The sequence below is a fragment of the Bos mutus genome, chromosome 7, assembly GCF_027580195.1.
Source record: "Bos mutus isolate GX-2022 chromosome 7, NWIPB_WYAK_1.1, whole genome shotgun sequence".
NCBI lineage: Eukaryota > Metazoa > Chordata > Mammalia > Artiodactyla > Bovidae > Bos > Bos mutus.
This window is the reverse complement of record NC_091623.1, coordinates 78,718,136-78,741,781: the sequence shown is the minus strand read 5'-3', so window position 1 is coordinate 78,741,781 and position 23,646 is coordinate 78,718,136. Positions and strand designations below refer to the sequence as shown.

The 23,646-nt window shown below is 47.3% G+C and overlaps 1 protein-coding gene across 1 annotated transcript; it reads left to right on the top strand.

Annotated features, from left to right (window-relative positions):
• Positions 1–1,694: 1,694 nt before the first annotated feature.
• Positions 1,695–22,342, top strand: LMAN2 (lectin, mannose binding 2). The gene is made up of 8 exons (XM_005904601.3): positions 1,695–2,027; positions 2,196–2,314; positions 16,633–16,750; positions 17,381–17,460; positions 17,604–17,765; positions 17,854–17,968; positions 20,348–20,467; positions 21,657–22,342. Exons 1-8 carry the CDS (start codon positions 1,823–1,825, stop codon positions 21,815–21,817), a joined length of 1,080 nt encoding a protein of 359 aa, XP_005904663.1. The 5' UTR covers positions 1,695–1,822; the 3' UTR covers positions 21,818–22,342.
• The last annotated feature ends 1,304 nt before the right edge of the window (positions 22,343–23,646 follow it).

The window sequence follows — 23,646 nt, the reverse complement described above, 5'->3', positions numbered from 1 at the left end:
GCTGTTCGCATAAGGTGGCCAAAGTATTGGAGTTTCAGCTTTAGCATCCATCCTTCCAATGAATATTCAGGACTGATTTCCTTTAGGATGGACTGGTTGGATCTCCTTGCAGTCCAAGGGATTCTCTAGAGTCTTCTCCAACTTCACAGTTCAAAAGCATCAATTCTTTGGTGCTCAGCTTTCCTTATAGTCCAACTCTCACATGCATACATGACCACTGGAAAAACCATAGCCTTGACTAGACGGACCTTTGTTGACAAAGTAATGTCTCTGCTTTTCAATATGCTGTCTAGGTTGGTCATAACTTTCCTTCCAAGGAGTAAGCGTCTTTTAATTTCATGGCTGCAATCACCATCTGCAGTGATTTTGGAGCCCAGAAAAATAAAGTCAGGTACTGTCAGCTACCTCACCTATTTGCCATGAAGTGATGGGACCGGATGCCACATGCTGCAACTAAAAAAAATTCCCACATGCTACCACTAAAGATCGAAGATCCTGTGTGCTGCAACTAAGACCTGGAGCAAGCAAACAGTGTTTTTTTTTTTTTTTTTAAGATGTGTTGTTGAAGCAAAGAACAGCATTTAAAAGAGAGCAGAGCCAACTTCTTAAAGGAGCAAGCAACCAACTATTCCATCCTGTGATCTATAACAGGGTTATTAATTCAAGTGTCGAGGGGGCCAGGCAGGTGCTGTAAATTAGTGGCCAGAGTGGAGATGAGCCTTGAAAGATAAGGCATTTTTAGCAGGGCAGCCCCATGACCCAAGTGTGGTTGGGTCTTCCAATTTTTCCTGAGAAGCTGGAAATTTGGATTTTTAATATGCATTTGTCTCATGATTTAAAATATTGGTTTAGTGTTAGTGTTAGCCACTCAGTCGTGCCCGACTCTTTGTGACCCCATGGACTGCAGTCCACCAGTCTCCTCTGTCCATGAGATTTTCCAGGCAAGGATACTGGAGTGGGTTGCCATTTCCTTCTCCAGGGCATCTTACCAACCCAGGGATTGAACGCGGGTCTCCTGCACTGCAAGCAGATTCTTTACCGACTGAGCTATAGTTAAGCCATATATTGAAATAGCATCAGTAAGAGCTCTGTTTAGCTGTGGGCCACTTGTTTCCCATATTTGATCCAGTCGGCTTCCCTGGACGTTTCACGGAGGGGACCCACTACAATCATTTGGATATTAACGGGCCCTAGCCATGACAGGGACGGGGATTCGGGACGCCTCCTTCTGCTGAAATCCAACTGGCCCTAAGGAGCTGGGAATAGTGGACGCCACCAAATAACAGAATTCTAAGTCTCCAAAGGCTTGGAGCCACAGACGAAAAGCCCCGCCTGAGGTCTAGAAGGCGCAGAAGTTGGAATTCAGGCCTCCACCTTCAATTTAGAACTCCTTTCTCCTCTGACTGGGAAAGACTACCCCAGTGGCCAGAGGCCAAGTGTTCTAGGGGCTCATAAAAACTACAAGTTCCAGCATGCCCCGCGACACAGACGATCCCCTCGCAGCCGGCCGACACAAATCATCCTTCTGTTCTCCGTTGGCCCGCAAGCCGAACGTGCTGTTCCATGATTGGTTGCTGCTCTGGTCGCTCCTAAGAACCCATTGCTGAGGCTGGTTGACAGGTGTCTCGCAGGCGCCAAGGCACTCGACCAGGACAGGGGGCTGCTTAGCAAATCAAGCCGTCGTCCACTCGGCAGCGAGGCTTTGCTTTTGCTGGGAGTTCCCAGGTGACACTAGGGTTGGCGGGTTTCGGGCCGGAGGCTATTAGATGGAACACCCGGAAGGCGGAAGTCCTAGGACGGAAGTGGCCGAGAGGGACAGAGAATGGCGGCGGCGGCGGCAGCAGGCTGGATTTGGCGCTGGGGCTGGGGCCGGCGGTGCCCAGGGAGGTCTGGGCTTCGCGGCCCCGGCCCAGGCCCCACAATACTTAAGCTTTTCCTCTTGTTGCTGGGGCCGGTGGCTGCGGATATAACTGACGGCAACAGTGAACATCTCAAGCGGGAGCATTCGCTTATCAAGCCCTACCACGGTGAGGCCTGTGGCGGGAATGAGTTTAGGGTAAGGTCGAGGCTGGACGGAGTTGGGGAAGGGATGCTTTTTCTTCTGATCAGGGCTGCCCTGTGGGTTCCCTGCCTCCGGCAAAGCTAGTCCTGGCCCGGCCTCTTACGCACCTGTCTGTCCTTGTCTCTGTCCGCAGGGATCGGTTCCAGCTCCACGCTCCTCTGGGACTTCCAAGGAAGCACAATGCTCACGAGCCAGTATGTGCGTCTGACCCCTGACGAGCGCAGCAAAGAGGGCTCTATCTGGAACCACCTGGTGAGTGGTTCCTAAGAGGGGAGGCAGACCATGAAGTAAGCCACTACAGTTGGTCTTCAGCAGGCCTGAACTTGATTTGAAGGCCTCCCCTGCTCCCCCGCCCCCTTGGTCACTTGCCTTACTACTTGCCAGTAGTAACAGGTGATGGCTGTTGAAGTTACCGTATGTCAGGAGCTGTTCTCGAAACTTTGTTCACCTGTCTCTTCATTCCTTCAAAAGCCATGTGAAGTAACCAATGTTATCTCCGTTTCACTGGCTGAAGAAGCTAAGACTCAGAGTTGAAAGTGCCTTCCTCAAAGTCACATAGCCAGCAAGTAGTGGAGCTGTTGTCTGCTTCAGCTGAACCCTCTCAATAGTGGGATAAATGGAAGGAGTGGGGTCTTTATTGGGTGTTTTATGTGTGTTAGGCACTGACTTTAACGTGCCTTATTGCACTTAGTTCTCAGACTGATATAGATGGCTTTCGTGACTCTGCGTAAGCAGAGCAAACACAGAGAGTGAATGGCTATAAACAGCATTTAAATTCTGTCTCATCTCCAAGTCCAGCAGTTCACTTGCTGCACTTGACCCCAGCCTGGATGGGGGAGGAACCGCTTAAAAATCCTTGCAGACGTCAGTCCCCTTCCTCAGTGCTGGATTGGTCTGGTCATCAGTGGACTCATGGGCAGTTTTAGTTTCTGCGACCTTTGCTGCAGAGGTTACGGACCTTCAGGTGTCTCAGGCGTGTCATACATAGGCAGTGGCCACTATCTGCTGCCGCACAGACGCCACACCAAGGAAGGTCAGGAAGGGGTGAAAGGGGAATAACTGGGGGCAGAACCTACTCCTCCCCTCAACCTGCCTGATCCCAGCCCTTTCCATGGCCTAAGCAGTTGGCCAGTGATCTAGGTTTCTCCATCCCCCGCTCTTTGGTCTCTCTGAATGACTTCCCCATGTAGTTCTGAGAGCCCACACTGCCCTTGTGTTGCCTCGTCTGCGTGTTACTTCTCCTCCTCCTCTCTTTGCTGCTTGGGGGATCTGGAGATACTTTGCTTAGCTTTCACTCTGGTCCTCAGAGCCTGGGGTCTCCTGTGAAGGGATAAACATGCACTATGTCTGCACGGTCTGGCCCCTAGTGCCTCGAATCTCCAGTCGTCCGCTCTGTTAATATTCTTCCGGCTTCTCTGGCTGCCATTTTGCCTCAGGACCTTTGCACTTGTAGCTTTTGTCTGGGACACCGTCTCCTGGCTCTTTGTGCTTGCTTGGTTTCTCCTCATTTGTTAAGTTTTAGTTCAAGTGCCACCCACTCAGGGAGTACTTCAATAACTACCTTGTTTCCCCTGGAGTCACATTCTCTCACTTTATTCTGCCATGTAACTTTAAAAAATTTCATTTTATGTTTATTTGGCTGTGCCAGGTCTTCGTTTCAATACAGAGGTCTTTGATCTTGTGACGTTGAGGATCTTTTTTAGTTGCGGAATGCAAGATCTTCTTCCCGGACTAGGGATCGATCGATCCTGAGCCTCTGCATTGGGAGTATGGTCTTAGCCACTGGACCCCCAGGGAAGCCCCTAATTTCATTTTATATTATGATTGATTTACAATATTCTGTTAGTTTCAAGTATACAGCAAAGAGATTCGTTTATACATATATCCATTTTGTTTTCAGATTATTTCTCCCATATAGGTTATTACGGAATATTGAGTAAAGTTCCCTGTGCTGTATTGTAGGTCCTTGTTGATTGTCTATTTTATATATAGTAGTGTGTATTTACGGAGAAGGCAATGGCACCCCACTCCAGCACTCTTGCCTGGAAAATCCCATGGACAGAGGGCCTGGTGGGCTGTAGTCCATGGGGTCGATAAGAGTCGGACATGACTGAGCGACTTCACTTTCACTTTTCACTTTCATGTGTTGGAGAAGGAAATGGCAACCCACTCCAGTGTTCTTGCCTGGAGAAACGCAGGGACGGGGGGGCCTGGTGGGCTGCCGTCTGTGGGCTTGCACAGAGTCAGACATGACTGAAGCGACTTAGCAGCAGTGTGTATTTATTAAGCCCAAACTCCCAACTTATCCCTCCCCCTACTACGTTTCCCCTTTGGGAACCAAAAGTTTGTTTTCCAAGTCTGAGAGTCTGTTTGTTTTGTAAATAAGTTCATTTGTATCTTTTTTTCTCTTAGATTTCATATAGAAGTGGTATCATATGATATTTGACTTTTGATGTCTGGCTTACTTCACTTAGTATGATCTCTAGGTTCATTTATATTGCTGCAAATGGCATTATTTCATTCTTTTTATGGTTGAGTAATTTTCCACTGTATATATGTACAACATTTTCTTTATCCGTTTCTCTGTTGATGGGCATTTAGGATGCTTCCATGTCTTGGCTATTGTAAATACCGCTGTGATGAACACTGGGGTGCATGTGTCTTTTTGAACTATGATTTTCTCCAAATATTTCCAGGAGTGGGATTACTGAATCATATTGTAGTTCTATTTTTAGTTTTTTAGAAACCTCCATGCTGTTCTCCATAGTGGCTATACCAATTTACATTCCCACCAGCAGCATAGAAGGGTTCCCCTTTCTCCTCACCCTCTGCAGCATTTATTATTTTTAGATTTTTTGGTGATGTCCATTCTAACTGGTGTGAGGTGATGATACCTCATTGTAGTTTTTTTTTAATCCTTAGGTAGCTTTTTATTATATCCTCCAAAAGAGCATATGATAAGAGTCAGAGCAGTGGTATAAAGTGCTGAAGAAGATCAGGAGAGAGTTGACTTATTGTCTTCAGACTGGGGTGGATGTGGCTTCACTAAAGAGGTAGCGGTTAAACAGAAGGAGGTTCCTTCTTTCCTGAGAAACCAGAACCCCTTTTGCTTTCTCCCATACATACATCCATTAAGAGTACTATTCTTTGCTAAAAGATAAAAGTTTGAAGTCATCTGAGGCCATCAAGGAATTACAGGGCAAAAATCATGATGGGTTTCCAGTTTTCTTCAGCATGCAGAGTTATCTGCTCCTTCCTGGAAGCTAGACTAGTGGTGGCTGTGCTCTCAGGTTCCACACCTGGGCCAGTGGAGGCAGTTTTCTGGCAGGTCGGTGTTCGTCCCTCCTCTCCCAAGGGGGCCTGCTCAGGAGCTGGTGTTCCTCTCCCCAGGTAGGCAGCAGCCAGCATCACTCTGGGGACCTGGAACATCACCGCCACTGCACCCAGAAAAGCTAGAAAAATGATACCTTCCCCTCCCTCCCCAATCTGACCCCTGCCCCGAAGTGGCTCTTTCACTACCCTTGGTGGTGATAGCAGTGGTGGTGGCCAACTTGCCCCTCTGCCCCTTGCCCATGGTGCCATCTCCACACTGGCATTAGCGAGGACTCAGCCCCAAGCCCCCTCTACTGCTCAGAGGCTACGCTGCCCACCGGGCCCTCATTGTAGTTCTGATTTGTATGTCTCTGATAATGAGCGATGCTGAGCATCTTTTCATGTGCTTTTTGGCCATCTGTCTGTCTTCTTTGGAGAAATGTCTATTTAGATCTTCTGCCTTTTTTTTTTGATTGGGTGGTTTTTTTGATACTGAGCTGAATGAGCTGTTTGTATATTTTGGAGATTAATCCTTTGTGGGTTGCTTCATTTGCAAATGTTTTCTCCCATTCTGTGGATTGTCTTTTTGTTCATGGTTTCCTTTGCTGTGCAAAAGCATTTAAGTTTCATTAGGTCTCATTTGTTTTTGGATAACTTTTCTTTTCTTCGGCTGCACTGTGAGGCATGTGGAATCTTAGTTGCCCAACCTGGGCCCCCTGTGGTGGAAGCATGGCATCCCAATGGCTGGACCGCCGGGGGCTCCCATGCTTGCGGATACCTTTGATTTTTTTTAAAAAAAGTTTGTTTATTTTAATTGATTGCTGATTGGTTTACAATATTGCTTTGATTTCTGTCATACATCAGCATGAATTAACCGTAGGTGTACTTATGTCTCCTCCCTCTTGAATCTCCCTCCTTCCTCCAGCCATTCCCACCCCTCTAGATTATTGTGCAGGGCTTAGTTGCTCAGTTGTGTCCAGCTCTTTGCGAACCCCATGGACTGTAGCCCCCCCAGGCTCCTCTGTCCATGGGGATTCTCCAGGCATGAATATTGGAGTGGGTTGCTATGTCCTCCTCCAGGGGAATCTTACCAACCCAGGTTTGAACCCAGGTAATTACAGAGCCCCAGTTTGAGTTCTCTGAGTCATACAGCAAATTCCCATTGGCTTTCTACTTATATATGTTAGTGTATATGCTTCCACGCTACTCTCTCCTTGAATAACTTCTAAGAATGAAATTTTTCAAGGAAGTGAGTTCAGCATAGAGTAAATTTTTTTTTTTTTAAGTGAGATACAAATTGTGCTGAAACTGCTAGAAATTGGTTCAGTTACAAGTAACTTAATTATGATTGGAAGTCACTGGTGGTTGGTAATATCGCAGGGCTGAGAGAATTCTGCACTTGCCATCATCAGATTTTCAATCTGGAATATAATTCTCTTATCTTCCTGTTTAGTGGAATCTAAATATTGCAATTTGAGGTCCACTCTTTTAAATGCTGTGTGCATGTGCTAAGTCACTTCAGTTGTGTCCCATCTCTTTGCAACTCTATGGTCTGTAGCCCGCCAGGCTCCTCTATCCATGGGATTCTCCAGGCAAGAATACTGGAGTGGGTTGCCACGCCCTCCTCCAGGGGATCTTCCTGATCCAACCCATGGCTCCTGGATTGCAGGCAGGAGCCTGAGCCACTGGGGAGGCCCTTTAAACACTATTAATAAACCCAAATTGTATGTCATTTTTTAAAATTGAACTTATATTTTCATTTCATATCCCACACAGAATTTTATCCTAATGCAGTGTATGTAATGCTTGAAAATCTTATTGATTAGCCTATCATGTTCTTCTGTGACTAAGTGTAATAATTTAAGCTTTTTAACTTTGTTGGGACCTTGAAATTAAGTTTTAATATTTTCTTTGGGATTATTATAGTTACTACTGGTACACAATTGATCAAAAGAAATGCCTTACACATTACACAAATTGAGTAATTATTACACCAAGTAAACATTTTTTGAAATGCTTACTTGAGCATTTCAAAATGAGCTGTCATCTCCCCATCCCCATTTGAATGAATGTCATTGTCAGAATGAGAAGCTTAAGCATGACTTCTGTTTTTTGTTCACATGAATGCTGAAAATTTGTGTTCGCTTAGGCATCACCAACTCGATGGATGTGAGTTTGAGTGAACTCCGGGAGTTGGTGATGGACAGGGAGGCCTGGCATGCTGCAATTCATGGGGTCGCAAAGAGTCAGACACGACTGAGGAACTGAACTGAACTGAAGTAGTAGATGGAGATGCAAGGAGTTTTGTTATAGCAGGGGTCATTCAATATTTTGAACTCCTTTGATTTATAAACCCCAAATGTAGTGATCTTTCATCAGAAATTTTAATGGAAAAAAATGTTAATGAGGTATCAACTGACTGTTAGATTAGCTCTGCCTTTCACTTTGTTGCACGCCAAGACATAGAAACCACCTAGCTGTAAAATGGTTCATGACTGCCAAGTGATTGATTCTGATTTAGTTGGCCTGGGGGAGGGCCAGGGCATTAAGATTTCTCAGCTCCCTACATGGCTCAGCTGGGATGGAGGGCCATGACCATGTCATATTCTGTTCCCAAAAGCAGCTTTACACTAGTTCCAGCCCATACCTCATCTGCTTAAAATCCTCCTTTGTACTGTCTTTATCATAGTATTCTCTCTGATGATCTGCAGTTTTACGTGTAGTATGGGGAGACTTTCCAAGGCTTGGATAGTCTTGATGGTATCAGTTTCCAGGTCTTCAAATTCTGTGTGTGTGTACTCTTTCCTAAAACTGACCTTCCTGCAGGCATGCTGGGGACAGGCGGGGAGGTTTTCCTCTCCCATCCTCCGGGGCACAGTTGCCCTTCTCCGAGGCACACCTCCTACTAGCTTGGGGTGCTTTGTTCCCAGGGACAGGAAACACCTGGGCACCAAAGAGACCATTTGAAATATTGGTTTCTGGGCTGACTTTTGTGTATGTAAGTTACGTTTTTAATTTTTTTTTTCAAATATATAAGTCCTTTTCTAGTTATCTTTATTTTTTAAGTTGTTATTATCGATATCTAGTTTAATCTCTTCATGGTCAAGAAACGGATTCTGTGATTTCAGTCCTTGGACATCTGTTGAGACTTGCAGGTGGTCCTTCAAGTGATCAGGATCTGGGGGACACATTCATGTGTGCTTGCAAAAGATGTGGATTCTCTGCTGGTTGAGTGAAGTGTGCCATTTAGATCTTTAGGTCTGTTTGCTGATTGGGCTCAAATTTCTCTATCTTTCTGACGTTTTGCTTGTTTTTATCAGTTATTGGAAGAGGTGTATTAAAATGTCTGTGTGTATTTGCCTTCATCTTTATAGTCTGTCAGTTTCTACTTCATATATTTTGAGACCAACATTTTCCTGGTAAATGGAGTCCTTTGTCACGGAGAAGAGTCCTCTTCTAAACTTTGTCATTGGCACAGCTGCACAAGCTTGCTTTTGCTTAGCATTTGCATGTGCTGTCTTTTTTGGTCCTTTGCTTTCCCCTACCTCTTCTGGAGTTGTCTCTTGTAAACAGCATATAACCAGGCTTTTGGGTGGTTATCCTTTTATTTTTATGGTGATAAAATACAGTAACATAACAATTTGCCATTTAACCTTTCTTAAAAAGAAGTTTATTTATTGGTCTTTGCCTAGACTTAGCTGCAACATGCGGGATCTTCAGTCTTTAGTTGCAGCATGTGGATCTTTAATTGTGGCATGCGAATCTTAGTTGAGGCAGATGCTGTCTAGTTGCCTGACCAGGGATTGAACCCAAGCCCTTGCATTGGGAGCCTGGAGCCTTAGCCACTGGACTACCAGGGGAGTCCCCCATTTAACCTTTTATTGTCTTTTATTTTTAAACAGTTTAATTTTTCAAACCATTCTCTTCTGCACGGTACTTAATGGCATTGAGACAGTTTTTAAAAGTGTAAATGGTCACCACACAGGAGGTAAGAGTATACAATGGGAAAAAGACAATCTCTTTAGCAAGTGGTGTTGGAAAAGTTGGACAGCCTCATGTAAATCAGTGAAGTTAGAACACATGCTCACACCACACACAAAAATAAACTCAAGATGGTTTAAAGACTTAAATATAAGACATGACACCGTAAAACTCCTAGAAGAGAACATCGATAAAACATTCTCTAACATAAATCGTACCAGTGTTTTCTTAGGTCAGTCTCCCAAGGCAATAGAAGTAAAAAGCAAAAATAAACAAATGGGTCCTAGTCCAACTTAGAAACTTTTGCAAAGGAAGCCATAAACAAAATGAAAAGACACCTATGGATTGGGAGAAAGTGAAAGTCGCTCAGTCATGTCCAACTCTTTGCAACCCCTTGGACTGTGATCCATGGAATTCTGCAGGCCAGAATACTGGAGTGGGTAGCCTTTCCCTTCTCTAGGGGATCTTCCCAACCCAGGGATTGAACCCAGGTCTCCTGCATTGCAGGAGGATTCTTTACCATCTGAGCCACCAGGGAAGCCCAGGAATACTGAAATGGGTAGCCTGTTCCTTCTCCAGCAGATCTTCCTGACCCAGGAATTGAACTGGAGTCTCCTGCATTGCAGGCGGATTCTTTACTGAGTGAGCTACCAGGTAAGCCTGGATTGAGAGAAAATATTTGCAAATGATGAGACCAACAAGGGTTTAATTTCGAAAATATACAAATAGCTCATACAATTCAATAATAATTAAAAAAAATTTTTTAAATGGGCAGAAGACCTAAATAGACATTTCTCCAAAGAAGATATACAGATGGCCAATGCCGGCGTGTATACTCAGTTGCTAAGTCAGATTCTTTGTGATCCCATGAACTGTAGCCCCCAGGCTCCTCTGTCTATGGGATTTTCCAGGCAAAAATACTGGAGTGGGTTGCCATTTCTTTCTCCAGGGGATCTTCCCAGTGCAGATCCACATCTCTTGCGTTGGCAGGTGAATTCTTTACCACTGAGCCACTTGGGAAGCTAGTTATTCAGTTCAGTTGCTCAGTCGTGTCCAACTCTTTGCGACCCCATGAATCGCAGCACGCCAGGCCACCCTATCCATCACCAACTCCTGGAGTTCACTCAGACTCACGTCCATCGACTCAGTGATGCCATCCAGCCATCTCATCCTCTGTCATCCCCTTCTCCTCCTGCCCCAAATCCCTCCTAGCATCAGAGTCTTTTCCAATGAGTCAGCTGTTCGCATGAGGTGGCCAAAGTACTGGAGTTTCAGCTTTAGCATCATTCCTTCCAAAGAAATCCCAGGGCTGATCTCCTTCAGAATGGACTGGTTGGATCTCCTTGCAGTCCAAGGGACTCTCAAGAGTCTTCTCCAACACCACAGTTCAAAAGCATCAATTCCTTGGCGCTCAGCTTTCTTCACAGTCCAACTCTCACATCCATACATGACCACAGGAAAAACCATAGCCTTGACTAGACGAACCTTTGTTGGCAAAGTAATGTCTCTGCTTTTGAATATGCTATCTAGGTTGGTCATAACTTTCCTTCCAAGGAGTAAGCGTCTTTTAATTTCATGGCTGCAGTCACCATCTGCAGTGATTTTGGAGGCCAGAAAAATAAAGTCTGACACTGTTTCCACTGTTTCCCCAACTATTTCCCATGAAGTGGTGGGACCGGATTCCATGATCCTCGTTTTCTGAATGTTGAGCTTTAAGCCAACTTTTTCACTCTCCACTTTCACTTTCATCAAGAGGCTTTTGAGTTCCTCTTCACTTTCTGCCATAAGGGTGGTGTCATCTGCATATCTGATGGCCATCATTAAAAAATCTACCAACTATAAGGTCTGGAAAGGGTGTGGAAAAAAAGGAGCCCTCTTACACTGTTTATGGGAGTGTTAATTGGTACAGCCAGCATGGAGAGCCCTCAGAAAACTAAAAATAGAGTTGTCATATGATCCAGCAATCCCATTCTTGGACATATACTTAGAACTCTTAATTTGAAAAGATACATGCATCCCTATGTTCGTTAAAGCTCTATTTACAATAGCCAAGACATGGAAACAACCTAAATGTCTGTCAACAGATGAATGGATCAAGATGTGTGTGTGTAAACACATATGCACACAAACGGAATAGTACTCAACCACGAAAAAGAATAATGCCACTTGCAGCAACATGGATGGACCTAGGGGGCGCTAGTGGTAAAGAACCTACCTGCTGTTGCAGTAAACAAGAGATGCCAGTTTGATCCCTGGGTCAGGAAGATTCCCCTGGAGGACGGCATGGCAACCTACTCCAGTACTCTTGTCTACAGAATTCCATGGACGGAGACGCCATAGGGTTGTACAGAGTCAGACACGACTGAGTGACTTAGCATGCGTGCACAGATGGACCTAGAGATTACCATGCTAAGTGAAGTTAGAGAAAGACAAGTATCTTATGATATCACTTATGTGGAATCTAAAATAAGACACAAATGAACATATATACAAAACAGACTCACAGACGTGGAGAACAGACTTGTGGTTGCCGAGCTGTCAGGGGGTTGGGGAGGGAAGGATTGGAAGTTTGGGATTAGTGGACACAAACTATTAATATAGGATGAATAAACAAAATCCTACTGTATAGCACAGGGAGCTGTATTCAGTATCCTGTGGTAATCTGTAATGGAAAATACGCAAAAGACTATGTATGTATAACTGAGTCACTTTCCTCAATTTCTACAATTTCTGTGTAGCAGAAATTAACACAATATTGTGAATCAGTCTGCAGTAAAATTTTTAAAAGTGTAACGTCTACCAACAAAAAATTAGTTTGAATTACTGTAAATATGTATCTGTATGAAAAAAAATTTTTTTTAATTTCTCAAATGTTCTTATTGTGGTAAAATATACATGACATAAAATTGACTGTTTTAACCATTTTTAAGTGTACAGTTTAGTGGCATTAACTACTTTCATTTTGTTGTGCAGCCATCACCACCATCCATCTCCATATCATCGGAAGCTGAAACTACTCCTTAAACACTAACTCCCTGTTTTCTGCCTCTCTACAGCCCCTGGTAGCCACTATTCTACTTTCTGTTTTTGAATTTGACTCTACTAGGTACCTCACATAAATGGAATCATAGAATATTTGTCTGTATCTGACTTATTTCACTTAGCATAACATAGGCAAAGTTCATCCATGCTGTAGCATGTATTAGTATTTCATTCTTTTATGGCTAAATAATATTCCTGTGTGTGTTCACCACATTTTGTTTATCCATTCATCTGTTGGTGGACACTGGGTAGTTTCCACCTTTTGGCTGTTGTGCTGCTGTGTACATGGGTGGATGTAGGTGGCTACTGAAGTGCCTGCCTTCACTTGTTTTGGTAAATACCTAGGAAGTGGAATTGCTAGGTTATATGGTAACTCTTTGTTAAACTTTTTGAGGACCACCAAACTGTTTTCCACAGCAACCACACCGTTTTACAGTCCCACCAGCAATGCACCAGGGTTCCAGTTTCTCCACATTTTTATAATACTATATTTTCCATTTTTTTATAATAGTCATCCAAACGGGTGTGAAGTGGTATGTGGTTTTGATTTACATTTCTCTAATGATTAATGATGTTGAGCATCTTTTCATATGCTTTTTATATACAAATTATTATCTTCTATGAAAAACATGTCTATCTAAATCCTTTGTTCAGTTTTGGGTTGTTTTTTGTTGTTGAGTTTTAGGAGTTCTTTATGTATTCTGGACATTATCAGTATATGATTTGGAAATATTTTCTCTCATTCTGTGGATTGTCTTTTCATTCTCTTGATGTTCTTTGACATGTAAAAGATTTTAATTTCATTGAAGCCCAGTTTATCTAATTGTTTTGTTGTCTGTGCTATGGTGGCATATCCAGGAAATTATTGCTAAATCTAGTGTTTCCCCTGTTTTCTTCTAAGAGTTTATACTTTTAGCTCTTTAGTTTAAGTCTTTGATCTGTTATTTTTAAAATTAAACTATTTTTTTGAGATAATTGTAGATTCACATGTAGTTGTAAGAAAAAATAAAGAGATTAAGAAGTACAGAGTTCCAGTTGTAAAATTAAATAAGTCATGGGGATGTAATGTGTAGCATAGGGAATGTGGTCAATAATATTGCGATAATAATAATATTACCATAACTTTCTGTGGTGACGGATATTACCAGACTTGTGGTGATCAATTTGTAATGTATGTAACTGTCAAATCCCTATGTGGTACACCTGAAACTGATGTTGTATGTCAACTATATTTCATTTAGAAAAAAAGAAAGAAAAGAATACAGGGAGATCCTGGGTACCCTGCCAGCATTTAGTCTGTCTACATTTTGTGAAGTCACTGATGCATTTGGATTTAATCTACCATCTTACTATTGACGTTCTGTTTGTCCTGGCTATCCTCTGTTCACTTTTCTCTCTGGTCTTGGCTTCTTTTGAGTTGGTTAATTTTTATTCCACTTTTATTCTTCTGTTAGCTTGAAAGTTCTGTGCTTATTTGCCAAGATTTTGGTGATTACTCTGGAGTTTAAAACACAGATCATGTTTTACCAAAGAGTACTGATAAGATGTACTTTTAACTCCTTCCAGGACAATGATAGGCTTTTAGGACGATTTAACTCCTTTCACCTTGCTGTTATTAATCTTTCTGTTTTAAATCACACAAAACAGTATTGTTTTATACAGCCAAGTGTTCGTTTGTATTTTTAGTCTCATACTTAGTTTAGTCATTGGTCTTCATTCCTTCTTGAATCTCTGACTTCATGTCCGAATCTGGATCACATTTCTCCCTGAAGAATGAAAGACAGTCTTAGTGTTTTTGTCTGAAAATGTCTTAATTTCGCCTTCTTTTTTTTTTAAAGGGGATTACATAGATTAAACTGTTTATTGTAGGCTGGCAGTGGTGGTGCTTCTGCCGGCCCTTCAGTCTTCTGAGGCCTGACCTCCTGTGATGGCAGAAGTGGTGGCGTTGGTTCAGGCACCACCAGCTACTGTTCTCTCGAAGGAACCACAGCAGCAGATCCCCGCAGCTTGCCTCTTCATCTTGGTTTTGTCACAGGAGCAAGTGTGCTTGTTGTGCTGGCTGATTTCCATTCTCTTCACCATTTTCCTGAGGGAAATAGCAGATCCCATATTTACTGGCTCTTCTTAGTGTGTTTAGCTCTGTTGCCGAAAATTAGGTCCGAGGCCAAAGAGCACCTTCATTCTTGAAGGATACACGTGCTGAGTATAGACTCCTATGTTGGTTGTTATTTTCCTTCAACTCCAAATATATCAGTCTATTGTCTTCTTACTCCTAGTGTTTCTGTTGAAAATTCTAGTATCAGGCAAATTATAGCTCCTTTGAAGTTAATCTTTTTTTTCCTTCTGGTTACTTTTAAGGGTCCCTGGGATGGTGATGGCGGTGGTGGTTCTCTCTCCCTCCTTGCCTTTCTCTGTGTTTTATTCCTATCTTGTCTCTTCATGTGCCTGGTATTTTTGGTTGTGTCCCAGATATTGTGTTTGTACAATATTTTGTTAAAAGTATGAGGCCTGAGTGAGTCTGTTTAGTCTAATTTCAGGGATTGTGAGAACTCACAGCTGAGCTGCAGTCCCTGAGAGCCCTTTCTCATTCGTTCTTTTCAGTTGTGAGTTTTGTCACCTCAATGCAAAGCAAGACTGATTCACCAGTCCTTCCACCCCCTCAGCAGGTCTTGGACTCAGATTCCTTGCACATCTGTCACGGAGACCTGCTTTTTATCACCTCACCGTTGCCCCCCTCCAGAACCTGCAGGGTCTCCCAGAGCCAGTGAACTGTCAGAAACTGGGAGGGCTGACTTCACACTGTGTCAGACTGCCGAGCAGGTGCCTGCTAACCCTGTGTTCTCAAGGGCCGCGTCTTCTCACCTGAGCCTCTGGAGCCCAGGCCCAGAACACTGCCTGGTGAATCAGTGATGCACAAGCCACGATGGGACATAGGGTTTTTATTTTTTATTCTTTACCTGACTTTTTTATGATTACAGAAGTAATATGTTCAGTATAGAAGATTGAAAATGTAGAAAGTAAACATTCCCCTCCCAGAGTTAGCTTTCATTAATGTTGCTCATATTTCCTTCATTTCCTTCTTTCTCTGCACATTGACTAATATATTTTTTTTTAAATGAGCACATAGCGCTGATACTGTTTTCAGCTTATCTTTCCTCTTAGTATCTTTGACATCTTGATCTTGACTTGTGAGAGCTTATGGATCTCCCTCATTTTGTTAAAAAGCTGCAACAGCCAAATTGCCCCCAAGAAGATGGGAGCATCCACTGTTCTCTGGATTTAGGCCATGTTTCTCTTCATTCTTGTCTGCATTGCTGCTCATGATCTCTTTAAGCTTTGCCAATCTGATAAGTCAGCAATATCTTGTTTTAGTTTGCCTTTCAGCTAGGCCTTTGTTTAATTACTTGCTCACACACCCATCTGCAGACTTTCCCTGAGCAGATTCTTGTTAGAGTGTCAATACCATAGTTTTCATGAGCAGCTTCCTGGTAGGCAAGGCCAGGCTGGTGTCCTTGCTGTGGGCCCAGCCTTGTGCCTTCCTTCCCTCACATCACAGTAGCCCAGAGGCCCCAGAGCTGCCCTTCCAGCCCCCAGGCCTGATATCACCATCACCACCCTCAGGCTGGGCTGAGACTGCAAGAGGGAGGTGGTGTGCTGGCTGAGAGTCTAGGGCTTCAAGTCTGCCAGACCTGGGTGTGGGTCAGTTTGAGGGTTGGTTTGAAGGGAACACAGTGGGGATGGAAAGCCAGAAAGGAGTTGGTGCAGCTTGTGTTACAGGCCTGAAGGCCATGGCAGCTGTAGGCAACAGCAGAACTTTCCGAGTCAGACAGTCCTGGGCGTGTGTCAGGACATCCACTTACCTACTGTGGACAAGTTATTTCATCTCTGAATGTGTTTTCTTTTTATAAAATACATGACTCAAATAGGGATAGTAATCCTTCCACAAGATCCCAGGGGACAGGAACAATGGGGATGGAGAAGAAACAGGGCTAACAGGTTTGGCTGGTATCAAGGAAAGTAAGTCAAGGTGTGAGAATCAGCACAGGAGAAGACTGGGGCCAGGGCGGGTGGAGTCTGGACCTCAGCAGCCTTGGGACAGTCTGTGGCCTCCTGCTCCCTCCCTACTGGGGCCCTGCTGCTTAGCCTTGTTTTGAGTGTCCCGACTCACTCTAGGTCACTTCCATTGAGTAGGCAAGCCTGGGGAGCTCTGACAGCCCTCTCTGCTCTCCCTCTAGCCTTGCTTCCTCAAAGACTGGGAGATGCACGTTCACTTCAAAGTTCATGGCGCAGGAAAGAAAAATCTCCATGGAGATGGCATTGCCTTGTGGTACACCCGGGACCGCCTGGTGCCAGGTAGGGTGGTGCTGGCACAGGTGGGCTGCTGTGGCCAGGAATCCTTCACTCTGCACTCCCTGTTAGGGCACTGCTGCTCCTCTTTGAGGAAACATGGGGCCTGGGGAGTGGCTGGAGGGAGCGTCCCTGTAGAAGAGGACCCTGTGGTCAACTCTGCCCAGTGTGGCCTGGTCTTCACCAGCTAAGTGGGTTTTACCGTCCTATCATCTTAAGAAGCAAAAAACAAGGGAGACTGTGACAGAGACCATCTGTGGCCCACAAAGCCTCAAATCTTTGCTCTCTGGCCTTGGACAGAAAGTTCGTGACCCCTGGGTTCAGGGGTAGTCCTTACTGCATGACCATCTGGTTTTTACAGATTAGGTATCCCCTTGCCCCCGACACCTCAGAGCACATGGACAGGTGCTGTTCTTTCACAGTTCAGGCTTCAAACTTGAGTCCTCTCTGCCACATGCCTGAGACTACCCTTCCAACACCCCCCACCCCACTTAGAGATTCCTTCTTTCTCCTGGGAGCATGACTGTGCACTAACATCTTTTGACCCCATCCATGCTGGCATTACTCTGTCTTTCAGGTACCCCTTGGGCAATTCCCAATTTCTCCCGTCATAGGAGCATCTCCTTCTAATTCTAGGGCCTGTGTTTGGAAGCAAAGACAACTTCCATGGCTTAGCCATCTTTCTGGACACATACCCCAACGATGAAACCACAGAGGTAGGCCCTTGCTCTCCTGCAGAGCAGGACAGGACTTCTCCCTGGGCCCTGCGTGAGAGCAGCCTTCAGGGGTCAGGGTGGTGGGTGCCCCGTGGCCTTCCACTGGCTGGGCTGCCCTCGGAGTGACCGGTGTCTTGTCTCAGCGCGTGTTCCCGTACATCTCCGTGATGGTGAACAATGGCTCCCTGTCCTACGACCACAGCAAGGACGGCCGCTGGACTGAGCTGGCGGGCTGCACGGCTGACTTCCGCAACCGCGATCACGACACCTTCCTGGCAGTGCGCTACTCCCGGGGTCGCCTGACGGTGAGCAGGCAGGAGGGGCAGCTCTGCAGGGCTTGGGAAGGCGGGCAGGCCAGCCCTGGGCCACCCTTGACCTGCCGGCTGGCCGCAGGTGATGACTGACCTGGAGGACAAGAATGAGTGGAAGAACTGCATTGACATCACGGGAGTGCGCCTACCCACCGGCTACTATTTTGGAGCCTCTGCCGGTACCGGCGACCTGTCCGGTGAGTGTGCGGGCAGTGCAAGGCATCCAGTCTCAGTCTGGCCTTCCCTGCCGTCGGGAGCTTGGGACACGGCAGATCCCTTTCCTCCTCGACTTGCCTCCATTTGGTTCCACCCGTGCCTGGATTTCTTCCCGCTCTTCCCACGTGTGTGTGTGCGCGGTCCTTCAGCTATCTTCCCTCTCTGTCATCTGTGAGCTGGGGGGGGTTGAATCTGGTGAACCCAGCAGTGGACCCCCACGTTTCCCTCGCCAGACCTGAGTCACCAGCAACGTGCCCAGCAGGCCTCTCAGCCTTCACACACCCACAGCCAGAGGCAAACGAGCCTCTGCTCTAGTGGTTACTTGGGTCAGAATGCCTTGGTGTTCTTCCGGCCTCTGCTTTTTCTCTCACATGCCGCCTCCCATTTGTTGGCATGTCCTGCTGGCTGTGTCTTCTTTTCACCCTGCAGCAGACCACTCTTCTTCCTTTACTGCAGGCAGGTCTGGGCCACCGTCCTCTCTTGCTTGGACAATTGCAGGAGCCTCCCGAGGGTGCCCTCCTCCCAGCACCACAGCCGAGCTCCTCCTTCGCCTCACTCAGGGCTGAGGCTGCTGTCCTCCCTGTTGCCTGCCGCCACATTCCCTCTGCCGCATCCTCTCTGCTCTCTGGTGACACTGCCCCTAGCTACTCTTCACATCCACCCCTGCCCTCCTGCCTCGGGCCTTTGTGCCTGTGTCTCTCCAGGTCTTGCTCAGATATTTCTTCCCTAGTGAGGCCATCCTTGATTCCCTCATTTAAAGTCACACACACACACACACACACACACCCCAGTCCCCTGCACACTTCCTGTCGCCTTTTCTAGCTTTATTTTTCTTTATAGCATTTAACCATCCTGGTATCCACTGTGTCATTTATTTCATTGTCGTGTCTCCCTCACTGAATTGTGAGCTGCATGGAGTCAGGGCTCTGTCTTGTTTGGCCCATGGTGAGTGCTGGAATCTTTGGGGTGCTACCTGCCCGTGCAGGCCTCTTGGGACCACCAGGCCTGGGTGGCACTTGTTGGTGGCCCTTGGCGCTGGCCCTTAGTCCCTTCTCAGGGCCAGCTCTTGTTGACCAGAGCTGAGAAGCAATGTCCAGAAGACCAGACAGAGGCTTGTTTGTTGTCAGGATAGATGTTTCCAGGGCCTGTGAGCCAGCCACTGTCCAGGAGCGTCCCCGTCACCATGGAAGCATCTGGGTCCATTTGGTTCTCGGAGTGTCTATTGTTTAAAGGTTTCTAATATGGAAATTCCAATTGTGTACCCACAAGAGGGAAGATGGTGTGATAAGCCCCTTACTGCTGTTAACCAGCTTCAATAATTACCAGCTCACAGCCTGTCTTGTTTCATTTGTGGGAGGCCCTGGGAAGGGCGATGGAGGGGCCATGCCTGCGGTAGTGTGACCCTTAGGCAGAGGGGTGTGCATGCCCGCCTCCTGCAGGTGTCTCGTGGCTGTGTTCTTAGTTAGGTAGCTGTCTCTTTCCCCTTTTGTACAGCTGAGACCATTGGGCATTTGGGAGTTGAAGGGAGGTGGATGTCAAGTTCAGGCACCCAGGAAGTGACAGAGCTCAGATGGGCCCTGCTGTCTGACTCCAGGGCCCCTGCTTGGCCCTGGGCTTCCAGGGCCACTCATACCAGCTGTCCAGTGCGCTGGCCTCTGCCTGGCCTGGCCGCAGGGTCCTTGCTCTTTACACTTTCAGGTTCCAGTCAGTTAGCTGAGCTGAGAGCTGGTGGCAGGCTGACTGGGACCCTCGTCTCATTTCTGAGCCTCAACCTCTCCATCTCCAAATGGGGTTGTCAGTTACTGTCAGCGTCAGGCAGGGGTTCTCTCCTGCCCATACTTAGTGGACCCCGGCCCTCCTCAAGTCTCCCCAGGTACAATCGATGACTGTCACAGCTGAGCGTCTGGTGGCTGCCCGCCCCCGGAAGGGTCAGGCTTCTCAACCAGCCATGCAGCAGTGTGTGGGTCTTTATCCGGTTCGGTTTTCAAGGACATGCTACCTCCAGGCAGTGTACCTTTGGCCCTGTCTGTACTTTCTCATTTACATGCCTCAGTAACCGCAAGATGGAGATTACCACCCCCATTTGCAAATGAGACTGAGCCTCAAAGAGGGTAGCAGAGCCAGGATTAGAACCAGCGATGTTGATTGTAAAACCTGTGCTTTTTCCTCTCTGCTCTGCTTCCTCCCAGGTTTCTTATTGCTGAGTTCTGGAGTATTCCAGCCCCTGAATACTGCTTGCTAGAGGCTGCTAGGTTCTCCCCAGGGGACCTGGCCACTCTGTGTGGTGTGGGGTGGGAGAGGGTTGAGCTCGTGTGCCAAAGCGGCTCCATGCCCCTTAGAAGCTAACTCTTGTCCTGCAGACAATCATGACATCATCTCCATGAAGCTGTTCCAACTGATGGTGGAGCACACACCGGACGAGGAGAGCATCGACTGGACCAAGATCGAGCCCAGCGTCAACTTCCTCAAGTCGCCCAAAGGTATGCACGAACAGCCCCTCCCGGTGGGGCCTGGGCTGGCTTAGGCAGCTGCTTGGGGTCCATCTGCCGTTCCCTGGACCAACTCAGCCCTTGAATCAGCAGCTAGTGCTCATGAACAGGTGTGTGAGCCCCTGGCCTCTGCATCGTCCTGCACTCAGTGCTGGGATCACGGCTGGTGAAGCCAGAGGGGCTGTTTGCTGGTGCAGGCGTGCTGGTACCTCAGTGCGTGGCCTCAGTGAACAGCCTGCAGTAGATCCTTACAACTGCTGCGGGAGCTGATCCTTAGGCTTCCTCAGCTAAAAAGAGGTAAAAAGGCGGGATGCAAACTTGAGTTTTGGCAGACCTCCAAGTCTGAGCCCTTTGCAGGGTAGTAGTCAGCCACTACTCCATCCTCACAGAGAGAGGGTTTTCAGGATGGATGGGGAGTGAGGCCCCTGTGTGTGTGTGTGTGTGTGTGTGTGTGTTGCGAACTGTACTTCAGGAGCCCCAAAGTCGTGCGTGTGGGCCCAGCGGGAGATAGAGTACCACTGGAACCCAACATTTTATGTGACATTTCACTTTTTAAAGATTCAAGTTGCTTTTAAATGTTTTGGGGGCCAAACAAACCCTGCCATAGACCACTGATCTGCGGCCTTTCGTTGAAGGCTTCCTGCTGCCAAGGCTTTTGGACACATCTGCTCCAGCCCACCCAGCAGCCCATGTGGCTGGCCTGGCAGGGGTTAATTCCCGGTCAGACAAGTGGGCCCACTGGGCTAGAAGGTCAAAGCGAAAGGACGGAGGTTGGGGGTCAGGGCCCTGGGAGCCCCCCCAGGAGGCATGGAATGCATCCACGTGTGAGGGAGGGCAGACTGTGGCCAGGGCCATGTTTCTTCAGCTGGGGACCTCAGACCACTGCACCGGGCTGGGGGTGGTCTTGGGAAAACAGGTCCTGGGCCCACCTAGGCAGACTCGGGCTGTCAGGGAGATCCCAGGCGTGCAGTTCACCAGCTTCTTGCAGCAGAAGGCACCTCAGCCTGAATCCCGGGGAGCCTTGTTCCCAGTGAGATTGTCGCTCTGTGCATGCCCCTGCCCCATGCTGGAGCCTTGCGAGCAGGCCACAGCTGCTGCCTCGAGGGTGGGATGGGGGCCTTATCACGCTGTCTCCTGGGAGCCCATTCGGCCTCTCATTTACCCCTCTCTCCTCCTTTAGACAATGTGGACGATCCAACGGGGAACTTTCGCAGCGGACCCCTGACGGGGTGGCGGGTGTTTCTGCTGCTGCTATGCGCACTCCTGGGCATCATCGTGTGCGCCGTGGTGGGGGCCGTGGTGTTTCAGAAGCGGCAGGAACGGAACAAGCGTTTCTACTGAGCAGCCAGCCCGTGGCTTGGGGAAGGGTCCTGGCGCTAATGTGAACTTTTTTTTTTACTAGGATTGTAAAAGGAAAATAAGATGACCTTATTTCTTAACCGTTTCAAAGAAATAATTAAAGTATTTTCATATATTTTGCTTCTTGCCCAATGGGGAGTAAGGCTGCAGGGCTGGGGAATAAGAGTTTTCCATGCCCACAGCCGGGGGCAGAGGCCCTGGCCCTGTGCCGGCCTCTCAGGAGCAGGGGGTCTGTGCCTGGTGCTGGGCTGAGAGCCTGGCAGGTGGCTGTGAACACTGGAGGCCCCCCAGGCCACACTGGGGTGGGCGCCTGAGGACACAAGCAGTGATCTTGTTCTGTGCTGTGTGGTGTGTGTGGCAGAAGAGGAGGCCAACTGGGGAGCCTGGGTCTTCCTGTTCACGCTCCGAGCTTCTTCCCAAGGCCGACCCTCGGGTGAGGCTGGAGGAGCAGTTTGGTGGGGCCCAGAGTATGATGGTTTGCTAAATAAAGTGAAATAACCAACCTCAGTTGTGTGGCTGCCCTAAGAGGTCTGCTTTTCTCTTCTTTGACTGACTTCCAGGTGCTTTCCAGCTTCAAGCCTCGTCCCCTCAGGCGTGGCACGGCCCCAGGAGGCAGGTGCTGGGGTCTCCATTTCCTAGTTGGGGAATCACAGTTCTTAGAGGTCAAGTAAAACTTGCCTGGTGGCACACAACCACTGGCAACGTGGGGTGAGGCCTGCACTGTCTCCACGCACCCGGGGCCTCTGTGAAAGGACCCACTGAGGGGAGGATGTGGTTCCCACACGGAGGGTGTGGTTCCCACCCAAGGGATTGTGGGTCAGCAGTGGTGTTCCCGTTGGTGTCATGGCTGGTCAAAGGTGGTTCAGGACGTGAGGAAAGCTCACAGTAAGTGCCACGTGTGGAAGCCTCTGCGGCTCACTCCCAGTGCAGCTGGCTGCTGCATTCAGTCTCCCCTGACCCCCGCCCGCCATGGGACGGGCCCCCATCCAGCCCAGCACCTTCCCACTCCCAGATAAACATTTCAGCCACCACTGACTTCTTATCATGTTCCTTCTCCACAGAGAGAGTCATGGGACATCCGATAAATTGAGAGTGTTTCTTCACAATCTCCTTTATTCTTCTTTCCTCCAAGAACTTGGTTAGGTCTTTCAGACACAGAATAGCCTTTGTTCTTCGGCCCATAGGTTTGCCTCTAATGGTCCTAACTGGACGATCCTCCTACAGAAGGCTCTAGTGGTGATAACAGCCACTTTCAGTAGCCAAATAGGTAGAATAAAACCCGGCACCAAACTGTTCTGTCACAGAGAGCTCTGTAGCAGCCTGCAAAGCCTCCATGAGTGCCTTGGTCCCAGACTTGCAGTAGCACCAGGGTTATCGATCAGCACATCCTTGGTCATCCCTATTTTGGTGTCCACCGCCCTGAGGGTTCGATTTTACTCGTCTGGAATGAGGTTAATGTGCAGCTCTTTCCCACATTTTAGTTTACTGGTGTCTGTCAATCTTTCATATCATAATTTTGTCCAGAGCATCTGATGATTTAGAACAAAGCTCCCTCAGAGATGACTGTTTGAGTGGTAGTATTGCTGCTCAGTAACATCAACTGGGTAATTGCTTCCTGAAAGGCAGACATCTCAACCTCCTCCTCTGTCAGTTGGTCTGGGGTCTGGGTTTCCTCAAACATCTTGGCTAAAGAACCACATGGGTTTTGTTTTTTTTTTTTAGCATCAATGCAGCACCAGGACACAGAAGCAATAGAACCTCCATCTTAAAGCAAGCGCAAACGCTCACTTCCAGTTGTGGGCAGGCTTTTT